This window comes from Xyrauchen texanus, chromosome 1, assembly GCF_025860055.1.
Source record: "Xyrauchen texanus isolate HMW12.3.18 chromosome 1, RBS_HiC_50CHRs, whole genome shotgun sequence".
NCBI classification, from domain to species: domain Eukaryota; kingdom Metazoa; phylum Chordata; class Actinopteri; order Cypriniformes; family Catostomidae; genus Xyrauchen; species Xyrauchen texanus.
In genome coordinates this window covers 45315810-45334780 of record NC_068276.1, presented here as the reverse complement: position 1 = coordinate 45334780, position 18971 = coordinate 45315810, and the positions used below count along the sequence as shown (strand labels likewise).

Sequence of the window (18971 nt, the reverse complement as noted above, 5' to 3'; positions counted from 1 at the left end):
CCTGGAAAATGGAGCACAAACATTCCCATACCCTCAACAATACTTACCGCTTTGGCCACTGGGGCAATGTTTTGAATTTCGGTAAGCACAGAATTATATTAGCTAAAGAAAGTCAACCTACTGTTGACAAATTCACTGTGAGACACGCCTCTTTAGTACCTCGAGTCTAGGCAAAGTGTGGCTACTTTAAAGATGCTTAAAATAAAATGTATTTGATTTGCTTAACAATTTTTGGTCTTAATTGCCATTATTCCCTATGTGTTATTTCATTATTTTTATGATTTTACAACTATTCTACAATGTGGAAAATTGTAATAATAAAGAATATGTGCATCCAAGCAATTAACTGGTATTGCAGATACAGTACCAACTTTCCTTGTCCCACCTTAAAATATGGGCATACGTAGTAGGCCCGGAGCTAGGCCAGATTTGGCCTGTATAGTGCATTAGTAATAGGAAAAGCAGGTTGGCTACCATATACCAACTGCACATAACTTAAAAAGCACAACTTCATCTACAGGCTCTAATGAACACTGGGAGTGTAAACAAACTCATCTTAAGCAAAGTCTTTCTAGCAAGCCAGTTCACTGTCAGCCATCATCAAAAATGGTTGGTCAAGATTACGATCTAAGAACATACAGTATTTCAAATCAGCAATAAAATTGTGTAAAAAAAAAAAAAGAACAATTGTTCAATCCATTTTAGGGTTTTGTTTTGCACAGATATTAACGGTAAAGTTTGTTCTATAAAATCAGATATTTGAGCCAAACAAACAAAAAAACATATTGCTTCGGGTCTGAAAAGGTATGTGTTGGTGTACTGTTCCTGAAGCTTTTTGACTGGCTGTCAACAGTCAGTTAAAATGAATATTCCAGGTTCAAAACAAGTTAAGCTCAATTGACAGCTTTTGTGGCATAATGTTGATTACCACAAAAAATAACTTTGACTTGTCCCTAAAAAAAAATAAAAAATAAAATAAAAAAAGTTTTCAGTGAAGCTACAATCGAAGTGAATGTGGCCAATTATTGTAGGGTTTAAAGGCAGAAATGTGAAGCTCATAATTTTATAAAAGCACTTACATTAACGTACGTTAGTTTAAAACGTATTAATTATTTGAGCTGTAAAGTTGTTTAAATAGTCATTTTTACAGACATTATAGGGTTTGTTGACATTGGATCATCATGGCAACAAATTGTTAAATGGACTACAGTTTTACACAGAAAAGTTTAGTAAGTGATTTTATCACATTCAAATCATGATTACATGCATTTTGTTTACGTCTTGTAGCTATACATTTGAAAAAGTGAGTATTTGAATTCAGTTCCACTGTAAGTGCCTCACTAGAACCAAGAGTTTTGCTTTTTTTTTAAAGAAAAGGAGGGGCAAGTCAAAGTTCATTTTTGTGGTAATCAATTATGCCACAAATGCTGTCGATTGAGTTTAACTTGTATTGAACACAGAACATTCCTTTAAGGTTAAGCACAAGCAAGGTCATCATATGTATGTTGAGTTTGGAGCAGCAAAGGCTTTGTTGTAACTCCTTCGACAAAAGATAAATGTGTTCTTTGGGAAAGATAGGAGTGCTTGTTCACATACAACTATGCTATTAATCTGACCGGGACAAACAACAAATCGCAAGATTGCTTCGGCGCTCTATATTTCCATAATGGCTTTCCGTTCCTTTTTTTATTTTTTTATTTTATTTTACCAAAATGATCATAATGTCCAGAAGCATTTAAAGGAGAGAAGAGAAACAGCAAAATGGTTAACAATGTGTTTGTTTTTGGTACTGATGCTTAACTTGTAAAACTGGTCTATCATCTCAATAATTCATGACTGACTGTATGAGCAATAAAAATGAAGCACCAAGAGGTATGAAACCCAGCTGCCACAAGCAAACAGAGCCCAGCTGTTGTCTGTCATCACAAATTCAGAGGGAGGGGCCGGAGATGTAAACAAACATATCCCTGGGGTAAGATGGCTGGTTGACAAATATCTATCTTATTAAGTTATCATTACTGTTGAATGGCCTTGAACCTGCTGCAAGCAATCTATGACCGAAGTAACATCAATAAACACACCATAGGCTACGATACGACGCATCTAGACTCATCAACTCAGCGATGCTAGGATTTAGTGGCTAGTATAATTGATCTGCCAATCCATGGCAGTTAGTCAGGGATAATAAACTTTGCAAATGACTGTGTTGCTCACAGCAATTAGAGGTGAAATATTCACAGTAATGAGAGCAATGAGAAATATTATTTTGATGAGAGGCGTTAAAAAAAAATCTGATATTCATTAGACCATTTAAACATTCATACCTGGAGAAACCACTGAAAGGTAGACTTCACCAGCGGGTCCGAAAATCTTGGGAGGCATTTCTTAATATTTTCACCTCTCTCTTGACACTGACAAGATACACTGTGTATCGTAGGTACAGTGAGGAAAATAAGTATTTGAACACCCTGCTATTTTGCAAGTTCTCCCACTTAGAAATCATGGAGGGGTCTGAAATTGTCATCGTAGGTGCATGTCCACTGTGAGAGACATAATCAAAAAAAAAAAATCCAGAAATCACAATGTATGATTCTTTAACTATTTATTTGTATGATACAGCTGCAAATAAGTATTTGAACACCTGTCTATCAGCTAGAATTCTGACCCTCAAAGACCTGTTAGTCTGCCTTTAAAATGTCCACCTCCACTCCATTTATTATCCTAAATTAGATGCACCTGTTTGAGGTCGTTAGCTGCATAAAGACACCTGTCCACCCCATACAATCAGTAAGAATCCAACTACTATCATGGCCAAGACCAAAGAGCTGTCCAAAGACACTAGAGACAAAATTGTACACCTCCACAAGGCTGGAAAGGGCTACAGGAAATCGCCAAGCAGCTTGGTGAAAAAAAGTCCACTGTTGGAGCAATCATTAGAAAATGGAAGAAGCTAAACATGACTGTCAATCTCCCTCGGACTGGGGCTCCGTGCAAGATCTCACCTCGTGGGGTCTCAATGATCCTAAGAAAGGTGAAAAATCAGCCCAGAACTACACGGGAGGAGCTGGTCAATGACCTGAAAAGAGCTGGGACCACCGTTTCCAAGGTTACTGTTGGTAATACACTAAGACGTCACGGTTTGAAATCATGCATGGCACGGAAGGTTCCCCTGCTTAAACCAGCACATGTCAAGGCCCGTCTTAAGTTTGCCAATGACCATTTAGATGATCCAGAGGAGTCATGGGAGAAAGTCATGTGGTCAGATGAGACCTTTTGGTCATAATTCCACTAAGCGTGTTTGGAGGAAGAAGAATGATGAGTACCATCCCAAGAATACCATCCCTACTGTGAAGCATGGGGGTGGTAGCATCATGCTTTGGGGGTGTTTTTCTGCACATGGGACAGGGCGACTGCACTGTATTAAGGAGAGGATGACCGGGGCCATGTATTGCGAGATTTTGGGGAACAACCTCCTTCCCTCAGTTAGAGCATTGAAGATGGGTCGAGGCTGGGGCTTCCAACATGACAATGACCCGAAGCACACAGCCAGGATAACCAGGGAGTGGCTCTGTAAGAAGCATATCAAGGTTCTGGCGTGGCCTAGCCAGTCTCCAGACCTAAACCCAATAGAGAATCTTTGGAGGGAGCTCAAACTCCGTGTTTCTCAGCGACAGCCCAGAAACCTTACTGATCTAGAGAAGATCTGGGTGGAGGAGTGGGCCAAAATCCCTCCTGCAGTGTGTGCAAACCTGGTGAAAAACTACAGGAAACGTTTAATTGCAAACAAAGGCTACTGTACCAAATATTAACATTGATTTTCTCAGGTGTTCAAATACTTATTTGCAGCTGTATCATACAAATAAATAGTTAAAAAATCATACATTGTGATTTCTGGATTTTTTTTTTAGATTATGTCTCTCACAGTGGACATGCACCTACGATGACAATTTCAGACCCCTCCATGATTTCTAAGTGGGAGAACTTGCAAAATAGCAGGGTGTTCAAATACTTATTTTCCTCACTGTATGATGGACAAATCAATACATAAATAATTAGGGATTCATTCTACTCTGTATTTATTCTTGATTTGGGTTTACACTGTTTTGTAGCTAAATTCTAAATTTGTTTTCAGTTATTCTCTAACTGTACTGTTTATTAACTTTGTTCTGCACATCTGTGCTGTCTTTAGACAACCTCTGTGCTTAGTAAAAACCTTGAATGACTTCCAAAACAGTTCACTCGCTCATACTGGTTACAAAGAGGTACACAGTTAACAATGAATATGTACTGAACACAATTACTAGTTTTTCCAACAGCATATGCACACATACACAAACAGGAGTCATGCTTTGACGAAAAGTGCCTTTCGTTCCCCCACGGTTTTGCAGCCTTTGAATCAGTGATAAGCATGTGCACATTCTTGGCTAACCTACAGTACCCTGCCTCCTACACTATCACTGAAAAGTAGAAACACACTTCTATATTCAGTAGAGACCCCTCAATTTTCTGCTGAAGCTAACAGTACGGCCGAATGGGACACTTGTGGTTAAGGCCCTGGGTTAGTGAGGGAAAATGTGGGGATGAATTATCCACCAAGGAGCCCAGTTATTTAAGTGAGACAATTAACCACAAATGGCTCCATAGGGACTGTCCCCAATAATGGTGCACTATAAATCACTTCAAATAACATAATATGACAAGCAACCAGTTAATAACAGAGTAAATCCAAACTCTCTGCCTAATGTTCAGGTAGTTAATTATTCTTACAATATATTGCAGCATACTGTGTGTGTGTGTGTGTGTGTGTGTGTGTGTATATATATATATATATATACTGTACAAATATATTGACTGATCAGCCACAACATTAAAACCACTTGCCTAATATTGTGTAGGTCCCCCTCAAGCCGCCAAAACAGTGCCAACCCGCATCCTTGAATAGCATTCTGAGATGCTTCTCATCACAATTGTACAGAGTGGTTATCTGAGTTACCGTAGACTTTGTCATTCTGGCCAAATCGCTGAGATCAAATTTTTTCCTAATTCTGATGGTTGGTGTGAACATTAACTGAAGCTCCTGATCCGCATCTGCGTGATTTTATACACTACACTGCTGCCAAACTAATGGCTGATTAGAGAATCGCATGGATGATTGTTGGTGCCAGATGGGCAGGTTTGAGTATTTCTGTAACTGCTGAACTCCTGAGATTTTCACACACAACAGTCTCTAGAATTTAATCCTAATTGTGCCAAAAACATCCAGTGAGCGGCAGTTCTGCGGAAGGAAATGCCTTGTTGATGAGAGAGGTCAACAGAGAATGGACAGACTGGTTGGAACTGACAAAGTCTATGGTAACTCAGATTACCGCTCTGTACAATTGTGGTGAGAAGAATAGCATCTCAGAATGTTATTCTGAGATACGGGTTGCTGCTGATTTGGCAGCATGAGGGGGACCTACACAATATTAGGCAGGTGGTTTTAATGATCGGTTTATATATATATATATATATATATATATATATATATATATATATATATATATATATACACATATAAATAATAAGCTTCAGTCATACTTGTTGTAGGTTCTGCACAGTATTTGATACTCTCACACTCAAATTCTCATGATCTCCTGGCATCTCTATATGTGTCACAGAGTTACTGAACCCACAGGGCACCTGCTGAAGAGAGCCACCACTGCAGCCATGATTAGCTGTCCACTATCAACTCCTCTCCTGCTAGAGATTCTGTATAGACCATGAAAGGGACTGTGTCCTGTCATTTTGAGAATTACAAAACAGCATCCAGTTGCAAAGCTTCCCATAGTTGCTTCAATGCTTGAGATTACACTTCTCAGTCATGTTTCATTGAAGTATCAGCTTGGTCAAAAAGACACTAATGAGTAAAGTTTTTAGCATACAATAAAACTATTGAGCTATAAAATGATGTGGATCACTTAGCTCAAATAATTTGCTCTTAGAAGAATACGATGAGTTCATATTGAAATCGATTTATATTATTTAATTTTCATTGCAGACTTTTGGCACCTTGGCAAATCTGAACAAGGATTAGACATAAATATATTTTAAACCCTACATTTATAAAAAGTGTCTGACATTGTCAACAAAAAGCAGAGTTCGATGATAAAGTAAATTAAACAACAACTCTGCATTTATTTTGTTTGATTGTTAAAATAAAAACTAGTTAATATTCTTGTTGTGCATGTTGTGCATGTCACGCTTCATGTGGTTCTGGGTTTGTCCTGCCGGTGATGTCGGTGTAAATAAAACAACATGTTTTATGTACTGTACCAGGACATGACACTGTTGTATGGCAAATTCGTCAAGCTGTACCACTGTGTGTTATGCTATGTAAACAGTAAAATTGACATAGAGTTCTTCTCGCCTATGTACTGTAAGTGTATTGCTCTGTTTTCCTGTGAGCGCTCAGTGCCATCTCTCCCGGGAGGAGACTGTTCCGTAGCTCTCAAAGTTGCGCGGTTTGGTCATAATTACACTAAAATGTATTAGTTTATGTATTGTACGATAAATGTGGATTTTAATTGTGAGTGTCGTATTGTACAATACAATGCATTTCAATATGTTCGACACCCCTATAACTAACACAATTCCCCTTTATGCATGTGTCTGTGTGTGTGTGTATGTGTGTGTGTGTGTGTGTGTGTGTGTGTGTGAGTGTGTGTGTGTGTGTGTGTGTGAGTGTGAAGTTTTATCAATCCATGCATTATTTGCCTGTGCAGTGGCTTTGTTGTGTATTCATTGCCATGTGTCAAAATAATTGCTATTTTACATTCAGCCTATACTGTATATGACAAAGTTAATAAATGGCTTTAATTGACATTATATTTTAGTTTATCATCTAGGTACTTTAATAAGATTACAGTTATTAGAGGGGGATTTTAACCTGTCATGTTTCAATGTGCCCTTCACCTGTTACAACGTGCCCCACCTATAGGGGCCATTCATATATTTCACATTTCACCTTCATTCTTTCCAGGTAGATGGTGAAAAAAAGTACACACGGTAATAATAAAACAAGACCATGTATTTGTATCAGATATGTGTTAAATTAATGTGAAAAAAGAAAAAATACTTCGAACCCCCAGTACATTTACACAACCATAAGAAAACCAAAAAGTGTTCATTTGTGCCTACTCTCCCATAACAATGGCAACTTTACAGGTAACTTTATAGATAATGTTAGTAAGCGATTTTATCACACCCAAATTATGTTTTCATATATAATTTGTACGTCTTGTGGCTATAATTTTGAAACAATTTGTATTTTAGCTTTTATGCACTGGCCTAATTCACTTCAATTGTAAACACCTTGATGAAACCAGTTCTTACAATATATTGTAAGTTTTAATAAGCCAAAAGTATATATATATATATATATATATATATATATATATATATATATATATATATATATATATATTTTTTTTTTTTTTTTTTTTTTTGGTAGGGTTTTTGGTGGGGTTAACTTTATGCTATGTGCTGTTGATTTAAGCAACTTCTATTGAACCCAGAAAATTCCTTTATTAAAGAGATCTAATTTCTATAAGTTCCTTTATGTTAATCATCATGCACCATTCAGATTCTCTTCTTTAGCTTGCTGTTGTTGTTTTAGTTTTTTTGGATACAATGAAAGGCAAATGATTTCATGCTAAATAAAAGGTTTGAGCAACCATCTTGCAAAACACTATTCTTATAAAACTTTTTATAAATGTAAATATGATAATATGAACTGTTTTCAATCTGAAGCATTCACAGTAAATATACTCACACTGTGAAATGATACAAAAAGCATTTCCAACCCGATGGTCTCTCCAAAAAATTATATGCACGTCCCTGAAAGAAGGATCTAGTGGGTATGGGACGGGCGGTGCTGTACACGGACATGCGGTGACGTAAGTGAGATGCCCGGTTCTGAGTGATTACTGTCTGGATTGTCGGGTACTCATTGCGACTACTACCGTCCGCAGTCGCGCTACGGGACCTGCCCAACCGCACAGTGGCCCTTTGCATATGTAGAGTTTCGCTCATCTCCAGTTTCGGTTGCGGAGAAGGTCCAATAATCCATGTAGGGTCTGTGGCTGTATTACGAATTGCAGAGGTCATGCTGCTGCCGAGAATACACTTTGACGCGTAAGTTCTCACGCGACTCCGAAACAAACTTGTCACAATTTCAATGAGACGGAAGAATTAACAGATGATAACTTTTCTTTAGGACAGGTTTCACCTTTTGTTTCTCTTGTGCTCAAAAAAATAAAATAAAAACTGTTTTTGCATTGCTTCCTTTGTGTTTTCAAGATGATTCCCAGCATCTTATACTGTACTCTAACAGTAAAGTGCAGCTGGCATGTCAGAAGGCATCATATCTGGTGAAGCAAACCATCAGCAGTGGCACTTGACTGTGCCTAAATGATACTGCATGCAACAATATTCCTAATGACGTACCAGGAAGCAAAGTGAACCACTGGTGCCAGTGACAACTATAGAGGCTAAATCAGTAATATATTTAATATTGCTTAAAAATTAATATGTTACAGTGCATTATTGTAGATTAAATGCAATGCAAATAAAACTAAAATATTTTAATCTAATACTATTCAATAAGCTAGTAATATTTTAGAGAATCTTCCATTTAGTTCTATAAATGTATCAGACAACATTTGTCTTTGCTAAACACAAAGGTGCAGTTTCATTTAGTATGTCCTTGAATTGCTGCCTCACCCTTGAGTATTCAGGAAGGTATCGATTTGCTGAGATGCAGGTTTCAATTGCTGTCATGTGCCAGAGAAGTGGTGACAGATACTGCTGTCAAGTAGATATTAAGATAGGAAGACAGAGAGAGATATAGCCAGAGATCATCTGAGCAAAGCATATAGACGACTCTCAAATACTTCAAATATTCACTGAAGCCAATGACAAGAATTTTTATAAGGTCAGATAATATGATATAGTTCATGCAGTTACCACAAAATCATTTCTGGAGTGCTTTTTCAGGGCTGCAAATTAACGACAATGAAAGAACTAATTGATGTTTCTCCTTGTGCCATCATGCCAATCTGTGGTACAACTGAGTCAGTAGTCGTAAATCATCCTCCACTGTCAATAAACATGAGTGGTGGCCAATTTTTTTTATTTTAATTTTAAATAACTTCTAGTTTAACCCTGCATTTATTACTAAGTGATAATATAAAGTGAAAGTCGCCAAAATGTTTTCCAATATGTCAAGCAATAGTTCACCCAAAAATGAAAATTCTCTCATCATTTACTCACTCTCATGCCATCTCAGATGTGTATGAATTTCTTTCATCTGCTGAACACAAATGATGATTTTTTTGTAGAATATCTCAGCTCTGTAGGTCCTCACAATTGCCAACATTTTTAAGATTCAATTCATATAAGGGCAACATAAACATAATCCATATGACTCCAGTGGTTAAATTAATGTCTTTAGAAGAAATATGATAGGTGTGGGAGAAAGAGATCAATATTTAAGTCTTTTTTTTTTACTATACTATTTTACTATAATTTACTATTCTCCTACCGGCTCAGTCTATCTCCACTTTAGTTTCTCATTCTTCTTCTTCTGTTTTTGGTGATTCACATTCTTAATACATATCACCACCTACTGGGCAGAAAGGAGAACATAAATATTGATCTGTTTCTCACCACGCCTACCATATAGTGTCTGAACATATGGATTTAACCACTGGAGTAATATGGATTACTTTTATGTACCCTTTATGTGGATTTTGGAGCTTCAAAATTTTGGCATCCATTCACTTCCATTATGAGGACCATCAGAGCTGAAATATTTTTTAAAAATCTTAATTTGTGTTCTGCAGAAGAAAGAAAGTTCAGCAGATCTGGGTTGCCTGGATGATAAATAAATCATGACAGAATCTTTATTTTTGGGTGAACTATCACTTTAAATCCATATTGTGAAATTGGACCAAGAGATGTGGGATGGAGGGGTTCCCTTCAGAATTGAGAATGCTTATCAAAAAAGCATGACGCATTACAAACATCCGTCGCCACCAGCTAGCGTACAGAATTAGATTTTAGCGCATTAGTAAACAAATCTGACCGAATCTCTCTGGTGAATGGATTCAAAAGACTTGAGTTAGTGGGATGAATCAAAATCACCGTAATCTCTAGCCACCCTTGATAGGTTCTCACACCCCACGAGTGAAAACTCTTGATCGAAGTGATTGCAAATACAAAACTTTATTAAGGAGATAACTGAGTCCAGTTTTAGAATTCATATAATGGATTTCATAAAAAAAGCTTGCAAGACCATATAAAAGAGTGTACCTTAACATTATAACTCGTCATTTTTTGCTGTTATGTTGTGGTGCTAATGAATCGTGGGATGCTCTAAAGCTGAGTCAGACAAGCTCTGGTCTCGGCAAAGGCCTCGTCTTTTTTGGTTATCTTAAGATCCATTGATTTTTAAACGTTAACCTAGATGCATTAAAAGCAACATATTATTTTTTTATTTTTTTTTAAGTGAATTCAGGTTCACAGAAGTCAATATTCAGCTGCAGTGTCTTACATTGTACAGCAGAGTGCAGCATTTCAGAAGTGAGCCTTGACCTGTCCTCCTCCTTTGAAAACAGAAAAACATAGACAGATCGTGCAATTCATCTGATCTCCCACTGGTTTGATAAAGCCCTGTTTGAGTTGACACCTAGATGCTTAAAGTGAATTAATGAATCAATTCAGTGTTGCTGAGAGCAGTGTATACCAGTATATTAACCCATTGGTGAATATAGCACCAGCTTTCACACATCAGTCAAAGTAGAGACTAAGCACTGAATCTTTCATGAAACAATGCAGCCAGTTTTCAGAGCCTAGAGGGATAAGGCCATTCTGAACATTTCTCTTGTGGAACAGTAAGAAATGAAGATTCATAAACGGGTCAGTCATGCATGTTTTTTTCTACCTACAGGCTCAACACAACCTTTCTGTAGGGGAAAAAGAAAAAGAAATTCACAGCACCTCTCATGCCATAATGTTTTATGGCACTTTTCTACTGCATGTTATGGTTCGACTCACCTCAACTCTACTTTACTTTTCTGAGCTTGCATTTCAAATCAAATCAAATCAAATCAAATCACTTTATTGTCACACTACCATGTACACAAGTGCAACAGTAGGTGAATATCTTGTGTGCAGTTCTGAGCAACATAGCAGTTATGATAGTGACGAGACATATACCAATTACAATAAACAACATATTTACAAAACACAATTTACATATCAAATGTACACATACTTACACAACACAATATAATATACAATGTAGAGTAAACAATACACACAATATAGAATACACATAAAATAAAAAATAAATAAATAAGAGTATATCAAATATATATATGCAGTAGTTGTATTGTGAGGTATATATTGGACAGTTCAGTGTGAGATAAGATGAAGATTAAGAAGATTAATAAAGTGCAGTGCTGATTGTTGATTGTGAGAGATCAAGTGTTCAAAAGTCTGACTGCTTGGGGGAAGAAGCTGTCATGTAATCGGCTGGTACAGGTCCTGATGCTGCGATACCGCCTGCCTAATGGTAGCAGTGAGAGCAGCCCATGACTCGGGTGGCTGGAGTCTCTGATGATCCTCCGAGCTTTTTTCACACCGCATGTTATATATGTCCTGGAGGGAGGGAAGCTCACCTCCGATGATGTTTCTGGCAGTTCGCACCACCCTTTGCAGGGCTTTGCGGTTGTAGGTGGTGCTATTGCCGTACCAGGCGATGATGCAGCCAGTCAAGATGCTCTCTGCAGTGCTGGTGTAGAACCGTGTGAGGATGTGGTGGCTCATTCCAAACTTCCTCAGCCATCTCAGGAAGAAGAGGCACTGGTGAGCCTTCTTCACAATGGCCTCAGTGTGGACGGACCATGTGAGTTCCTCAGTAATGTGGACACCAAGGAACTTGAAACTGCTGACTCTCTCCACCGGTGCTCCTTTAATGGTGATGGGGCTGTGTTCTCTGTCTTTCTTCCTGATAGACTGCAATTTCCATTGCAGTTTAGTGCCACATCAATGTGGGTGGGATTATAGGCTGACCGTTATAGTTGTGCCGCCTCTACTGCCGTAACATCATCTTAAACACCACACAAACTGACCAAAACACGACCGCTAGCTATTAGCTACTAGCTCATTGTGCTGCATAAAGTAGTTGTTGCATGGTGATTTTACACAAGTATAACAGTTAAATTGGCCTGGTTGTTTTAAAAGCAAGCTTCCAGTAGCTGGTCAACTAAATAAAGTGAAGCTTTTAAGCAGAATATAGAGTTAACATAACAAAAGAGCACAGTCCAGGGTACTCTTCCTCCCATTGCTCGCCGGTTTAGATAGCGTCCATTTGGTCAAACCACTTCCACTTTTCCTTGATGGTTCTGTAGTTACTTTTAAGTTTTTTTTTACTTTTCCCCTACACGGTTGGTAGGTCCGGTGGAAGTTGTGTGCGGCCAACAGCTGAGACACTTCCTGAGAGATATTTTCGTTTCGCTCATCGCTAACGAGTGGACCGTCTGCACCTTGTTTATTGAACACGGTGTGGTTTTGCGCACAGCCATTTCTTATTTCACAATTCGAAAGTCGCGTGAACAAATGATACTGCTATCGCTGTTTATAACTTTAAAACTAGTGGGTTGATGTCACGTGTCGGAAATCCAGTGACACTGTTAGTGACGATTCTCCCTGACCAATCAGTGATCTGCAGGATTTTGACTTCACATTTAGTATTGGCTCACTTGGAACCTCGACCGAGGTGGTGCTAAAAAAGTATCTGGTACCAGGTACTATCCACAGTGGAAAACCCCCAAAAAGCAAGAAGAGTCAAGTTGAGTCAAGTTGTACCGTTCAGTGGAAAAGCCCCATTAGATAGGAATAATAGGACAGGTATATTAATATTCTATTGTTTATTTTTAGATGTACTTATAATTGACAGCAATATTAAAAGTAATTTGCTATAACCTACATATTAAGCAGTTTTGTGAAAACAAAAATTGCATATACCACACTATGATGAAACTGCTAAGTTCTGACTTCACCGCCTTCTTCCAGCACTTTTTAGAAAGGACCATGAATGTGAAACAGATTGCCTTAAAGGAATATTTTGCCCAAAAATGTAAAATTCTCTTATCATATGCTCATCCTCTTGCCATCCAGGGTGTGTATGACTTTCTTTCTTCCTCTGAACACAAACAAAGATTTCTGGAAGAATATTTCAGCTCTGATGGTCATCACAATGCAAGTGAATGGGTACCAACATTTTGAAGATTCAAAAGCACATAAAGGGCAGCATAAAAGTAATCCATACAAATCCAGCAGTCAATTCTGAAGATCAGAGGAGATATTTGTGGGTGATAAATAGTATAGTATTTAAGTCTTTTTTTATTGTATTTTTTTTAACTATCTGTCCACTTTCACTCTCACAGTCTTCTTTTTTTTGACAATTTGCTTTCTTAGTGCATATCGCCACCTACTATGCAGGGAGGAGAATTTATAGTAAAAATGGACTTACATATTGTTCTGTTTCTCACTCGCACCATTCATATCGCTTCTGAAAATGTAGATTTAACAACTTGTCTTGTGGATTATTTTATGCTGCCTTTATGTGCTTTTAAGAGCTTTCAAACCCATTCACTTGCATTGAGAGGACCTACAGAGCTGAAATATTATTCTAAAAATCTTTATTTGTGTTCTGTAGAAGAAAGAAAGTCATACACATCTGGGATGGCATGAGTGTGAGTAAATTATGGGAGAATTAAAATTTTTGTGTAAGCTAAGCCTTTACGATCCTCAATATCAGTAACAGGAGATTATTTTACTCTAAAATAGTTTCCCAATTTTTTCAATTCTTGACTTTTTATAGGTACTATATCTGACCTACTTTTTGACCCCAAAACTAAACAGCAGTAATCTTAGCTGTAGAATTGCGATGCAATTCCCTTAGCAAGCAAACATGATTCAGCACAGGCGGCAAGCTTTAATTTGGCCCATCTGCCACTGGGCTCCTCCATAGAGCCCTCTAATGGAGGTAAACTGATGTATTGTATCTAAATGGGAGAATATGGATCCGTAATGATCCATTTTGGATGAGAGACAGAGAAGAATGAGTATTTTTTTTCTTTTATGTTGTTTGTTTTGATGTCAGGGAGCAGATGCTAGTGCTATGAAAGACAATTTGCTGATGAAAAGAGCTGGCTGTTATAATGTCATGAACACCTTTTTATATATCAGATTTAATGCAATGCCTTTGAGCACTAACCATACAATGAACTGTATCATAAAGCACCTATTGGGGTGCCTATATTGATTGAGACCTGCAGCGCTAAAGTTCATTACAACTGAAATGGCTTTTGATAGCATGTTTTTATGTATTACCTAGAAAAGTGTCTCTTTCTAACTGAGCAGACTCAGACACTGTCGATTTCATATTTTTGAGTCACATAAAATAAACTATTGCCTGCCCTTAAGCACAGTTACATCTCTTTACTCCCTCTCACCCAAGGGATAAAACCCCTTGGTGTAAACAACTTTGTAAGTGTGGGTGTGTCTGTGTGTGTGTGAGTGTGAGTGCAGTTCTTGGATGGTCTAAATGGGCTGTGTTGTGTCGCTGCTCAGGGAAATTAGAAAAAAATCATTGGATATTTTTTATCCACAGAGCTAGATTAAAACAACGTGGACTGGGATTGAATTATGAAAACTTCCTCAAAAGATAAAGAGGTTTTGTTTTAACTGATGAATGTCCAAAAGCATCTTTGATCGAGTTGGTGGGTTATGAACAGATCTCCTTTCCTGAGTGGAACAAATATATTTTCAAGGGAATCATTGGTGTCTGCCTTTTATGCCAGAAATCATTGATCTTCAATTCATTTCATGTCAAGTATGTCAACGATTGGTTGGGAGGAAGTCCCCAGGGCAGATGGTGAAGCTGTACAAAACCTTGAAAAGCTACTGATTGAAAAGAGAGAATTCACTGCTGACATCAGGAATACCAATGTGGTTCAAGTTGTTTTACACCTGCAATGAACTGGAACAGAATAGTTCTTCGCAGAAGACTCTTCGGTGTGCCCTTGCACATCTATCTCCTTATGGAGTGTAAGTGGTTTCACCTCTCCTCAACCTTTCAATGTTGTAGAGGCAATATACATCCAGACTAATGGCTTTTAAATGATCTTTTAGCTGCAAGTCACAGTGTAAAGTGTGCACAGGAAAAAAGCACAAAAGATGATGTCAAGCGAGTGTCTGGAATAAAGCTGGTGTCTCAGACCGTTGTTTATCAAAAACAATTCTCACACTGAAATGCAAATTAGATTTTCCTTCAATCCATAAGAGACAGCAGTTTAGTACCTTTAGTAGTAGGAGTGAAGACTCCTATACTATTTATCAATATTTTTAGATCACATGGTGGGAATATAAATGTTTTTTTTTTATTTTTATTTTTTACTTAAATACTTAAATGAATCAATAAATATCTAATGATGTTTGTTTGTTTATTTTAATCGTATCCAGGTGAAATGTATTTTGTTAGATTGGTCAATTATGTGACAGATCTATTACTTTATTCAAAAATACATAAAAAAAGAAATGCACACAAAACAATTACTTAATAACACATTTAGTATAATTACATTTTTTTCAGTTTCTGTATTTAAAGTCAAAGATGTCTTTTTGGGGCTTAAAGAAAAAATGTCTTAGTGGTATAACCTATAGACAGTTTATAAATGAGAAAAATAAAGAATATCTCATTAAAAGCTGAAATTCTTGAAAAAAAGAAAAGAAATGTCAGCATAAGTTGTTTGGAATAATTCTTTATTATTATCTCTTGGTAAATAAGCAGTGATGTTTTTTTTTTTTTTTTTTAAATATTATTAATATTTGAAAAACATTTGGCTAAAACTGGTGGTGTAACCAACATGCAGGCAGTTATTCTATTGTCATGTGACAAGAAATCCATAAAACAGTTCAAGCTAGTCTAATTTATTATTATTATTATTATTATTATTATTATTATTATTATATCAGACATAAATTTTTTATAAAAAGGCTCAGTTTGTTCAGGTCAGATGGATTAACCCTAAGAAAACTTAATGACTCAAACATTTATGATATTAATATAAACTAATATATATATAGTTTATATTAATATCATTAATTTTTGAGTCATTAAGTTTTCTTAGGGTTAATCCATCTGACCTGAACAAAATGTGCCTTTGTATATAAAAAAAAAAAGTTCAGTAATGTATTGTAAATACGTTGGATTACTTCTTCAGCACTGGTCGATTGTTTCAATTGTACAGTAAGACAAAATACATTTTAAAAATACATTCTCTGAAAAACATAAATATATTAAGCATTATTGTTTCTAAAACAAGATTAATAAAATTGATTTTTTTTATATTTTTACAGAAATACAATGCAAAAATTTATGATTTTTCCCCTAATATCAAAGGTATTACTAAAAAAAAACAAAATTATGAATTTTCTTGATAACAAATATAATCGTGCCTGGTAACATGTGCATGTAAAATGGCTAGAAAATAAATTTTAGCTTAGCATAAAGCTGACAATTTATTTATATTTGTTCTGCTCCAAACTTACTTCAGACTTACTTCTCTGTCTGCTCGGATGACTGTGACACATCATTTGAAAGAGTGTTCAAATGCACTTTGGATCACATCATTTATATGAATAAATGTTTTCCATCTGAAAGGACTAAATATTAAAATAAACAAATGACAATAAAATGCAAAGTAATCTCTTCAGTAATCAAAATACTTTTTGAATGTAACTGTATTCTAATTACCAAATATTTAAATTGTAACTTTAGTGGAATACAGGTACTTCTATTTTGTATTTTAAATATGCAATCTTTGTATTTTTGTAAAAATAGCATTAGATTTAAAAAATGTATAAATATGAAATCAACATGGACACAAAGATTACATTTCAATGAGCACATGTGTGTTAAATTATTATTATTATTTTAATATTTCTAATTTGTATCATCACAGATAAATGTATTTGCCATTAACCCATTGTAAAGGAGTTCAATGGAAAGGAGGAGGCAAGGACCGGCTTGACGATATAAATAATAGTTTTAATGAGAACCTTAAACAAAAGACACAAACACACATGACGGACATCCCCGTAAACCATCTTCCGCAGTCGGAAGGCTTGATTAGCCCGATAAGGGACAGGGTGTGTAGAATCACTACCCGGCCCCGCCCTCTACCCTGCCACACCCACAGTATACATATAATTTGTGTTGCTAGCAATTCATTTGTCAATTTCTAGGCTTCATCTAAGCTTTAAATGATTTCCAATATTTGGTTTTATTGATTTTTGTATGCTATCTTTAGATTCACTGTCAAAGCATCTTCGGTTACACACATCCAGATGCATCCACACACATCCACATAGCAACAAGAACACACTCATGCTGACATGTAGGTGGGGACTCTTTACCTCCCATGAGGTGAAAAATGGAAGAGTTTACCATTTTGTGACATCACACAGTAATTGCTGAAGAGGGCGAGAGGGATAGATTGGTGAGTCACTCTCTCCCTTCAAGACACTTTTTATTCCATGCTGTTAAACTAATGGGATCAGCACATGAACTACAACGACTGAATATGTCAGTCCCAGACAGATCAGGGGTATGGTTCTCAGCTCAAGCTACTGTCACAGAAACCATCAGGCAATGGCATGAGGTGACATATGGGTTTCAAAGGAGGGGGTGGCAAATGAAACATCATGTCTGATTTGGCCGGGGACGGAATTCTTGCAGTGTTGCGATCAATCACTGAATACATGCAAATGTAGCCTTTGTTTTGTTTATGCCTCAGGAAATTAGAAATAACATGTGATGCATAACAATTAAGATGTACTTTCGATCCTGTCTGTCCTGACAACATGTAAACTAATCTGCAAAGGAAGAAACATGGATTTGCTCTTAGTTTCCTTAAAAAAAAACAGTTTTTTGCTTGGATTTGTGAGAAAGGACAGATGCATTACCAGACTCAAACCCTGCACTCACATCAGGCAATGGTAAATAAGAGGAAAATTGGATTTCATAATGGACAATTCTTCACAGCCTCTCCATCATTCACTATCCTTAAGCACCTTTAGCCACTGGCTTGTTCCTCCCCTCTGCTCTTAGAAACACTACTGGGAATACTTCCTGCCTGCTGCCATTAGCCTGTACAACACTGTCTCATCACATATGTGCCCACATATTACTCCAGCGGATACCCAGCTAGGAGTAATGACTTTGAACAAGGTCACTCTTGCCCATGCAAAGACCCATTATCATTAATGAATAACACATTGATATTTCTCGCTGTGTGTGTAATGCTATTACACTGCATGTTTCTTCTTTCAGTGTCTTGTATGATTGCCCTATATGTATTGCAATGTACCTTTTTCTCTGGTGTGTCAGGGTTCTGCTCTTAGGTTTGTGTTTTGTCCCCTTTGTGGCAGTGCCCTGACATGTATGTGTTCTTTGTCTGTTTTGTGTTTTTTTTTGTGTGGATTCAGCAACTTCGATTGGTTCAGTTTATTCACTCTGTGGCTGTTCCTTGTGGCTGTTGAGGAGCCTATCCTGCTCCCTGTGGCCTTCGACGAGCCTGTCCAGTTCCCTGTGGTCATCGAGATTGTCCAGTTCCTCGAGGCTGTCGACCAGCGTGTTCTGTTTCCAACGGTCGCCCAGTCTGACACTTGCCTAGCGGCCACCACCCTGCCTGACCTTTGCTTAGCGGCTGCTGCCTAGCTTGACCCCTCTCCAGCGGCTGCTGCTCTGCCTGTCCAATATCCTGTGGTCACCAATGATCAGCCTGCCCAACTCCCTGTGGCCACCAATGACCGATCTGCCCAGTCCCCTCGGACCACCCTCTCTTGAAGCCTCAATTCTG

At 37.3% G+C, this 18971-nt stretch overlaps 1 protein-coding gene across 1 annotated transcript in view; it reads right to left on the bottom strand.

The window, feature by feature from the left end:
* LOC127660947 (potassium voltage-gated channel subfamily KQT member 1-like) overlaps positions 1-8145 on the bottom strand; it is a 48411-nt gene extending 40266 nt beyond the window's left edge. The window contains exons 1-2 of the mRNA XM_052151487.1: positions 7995-8145; positions 7811-7964 (exon numbers count right to left, since the gene is read on the bottom strand). Coding sequence (XP_052007447.1) covers positions 7811-7964; positions 7995-8145 — 305 coding nt within the window. The remainder of the gene's footprint in view (positions 1-7810; positions 7965-7994) is intronic.
* Between the last annotated feature and the right edge of the window lie 10826 nt (positions 8146-18971).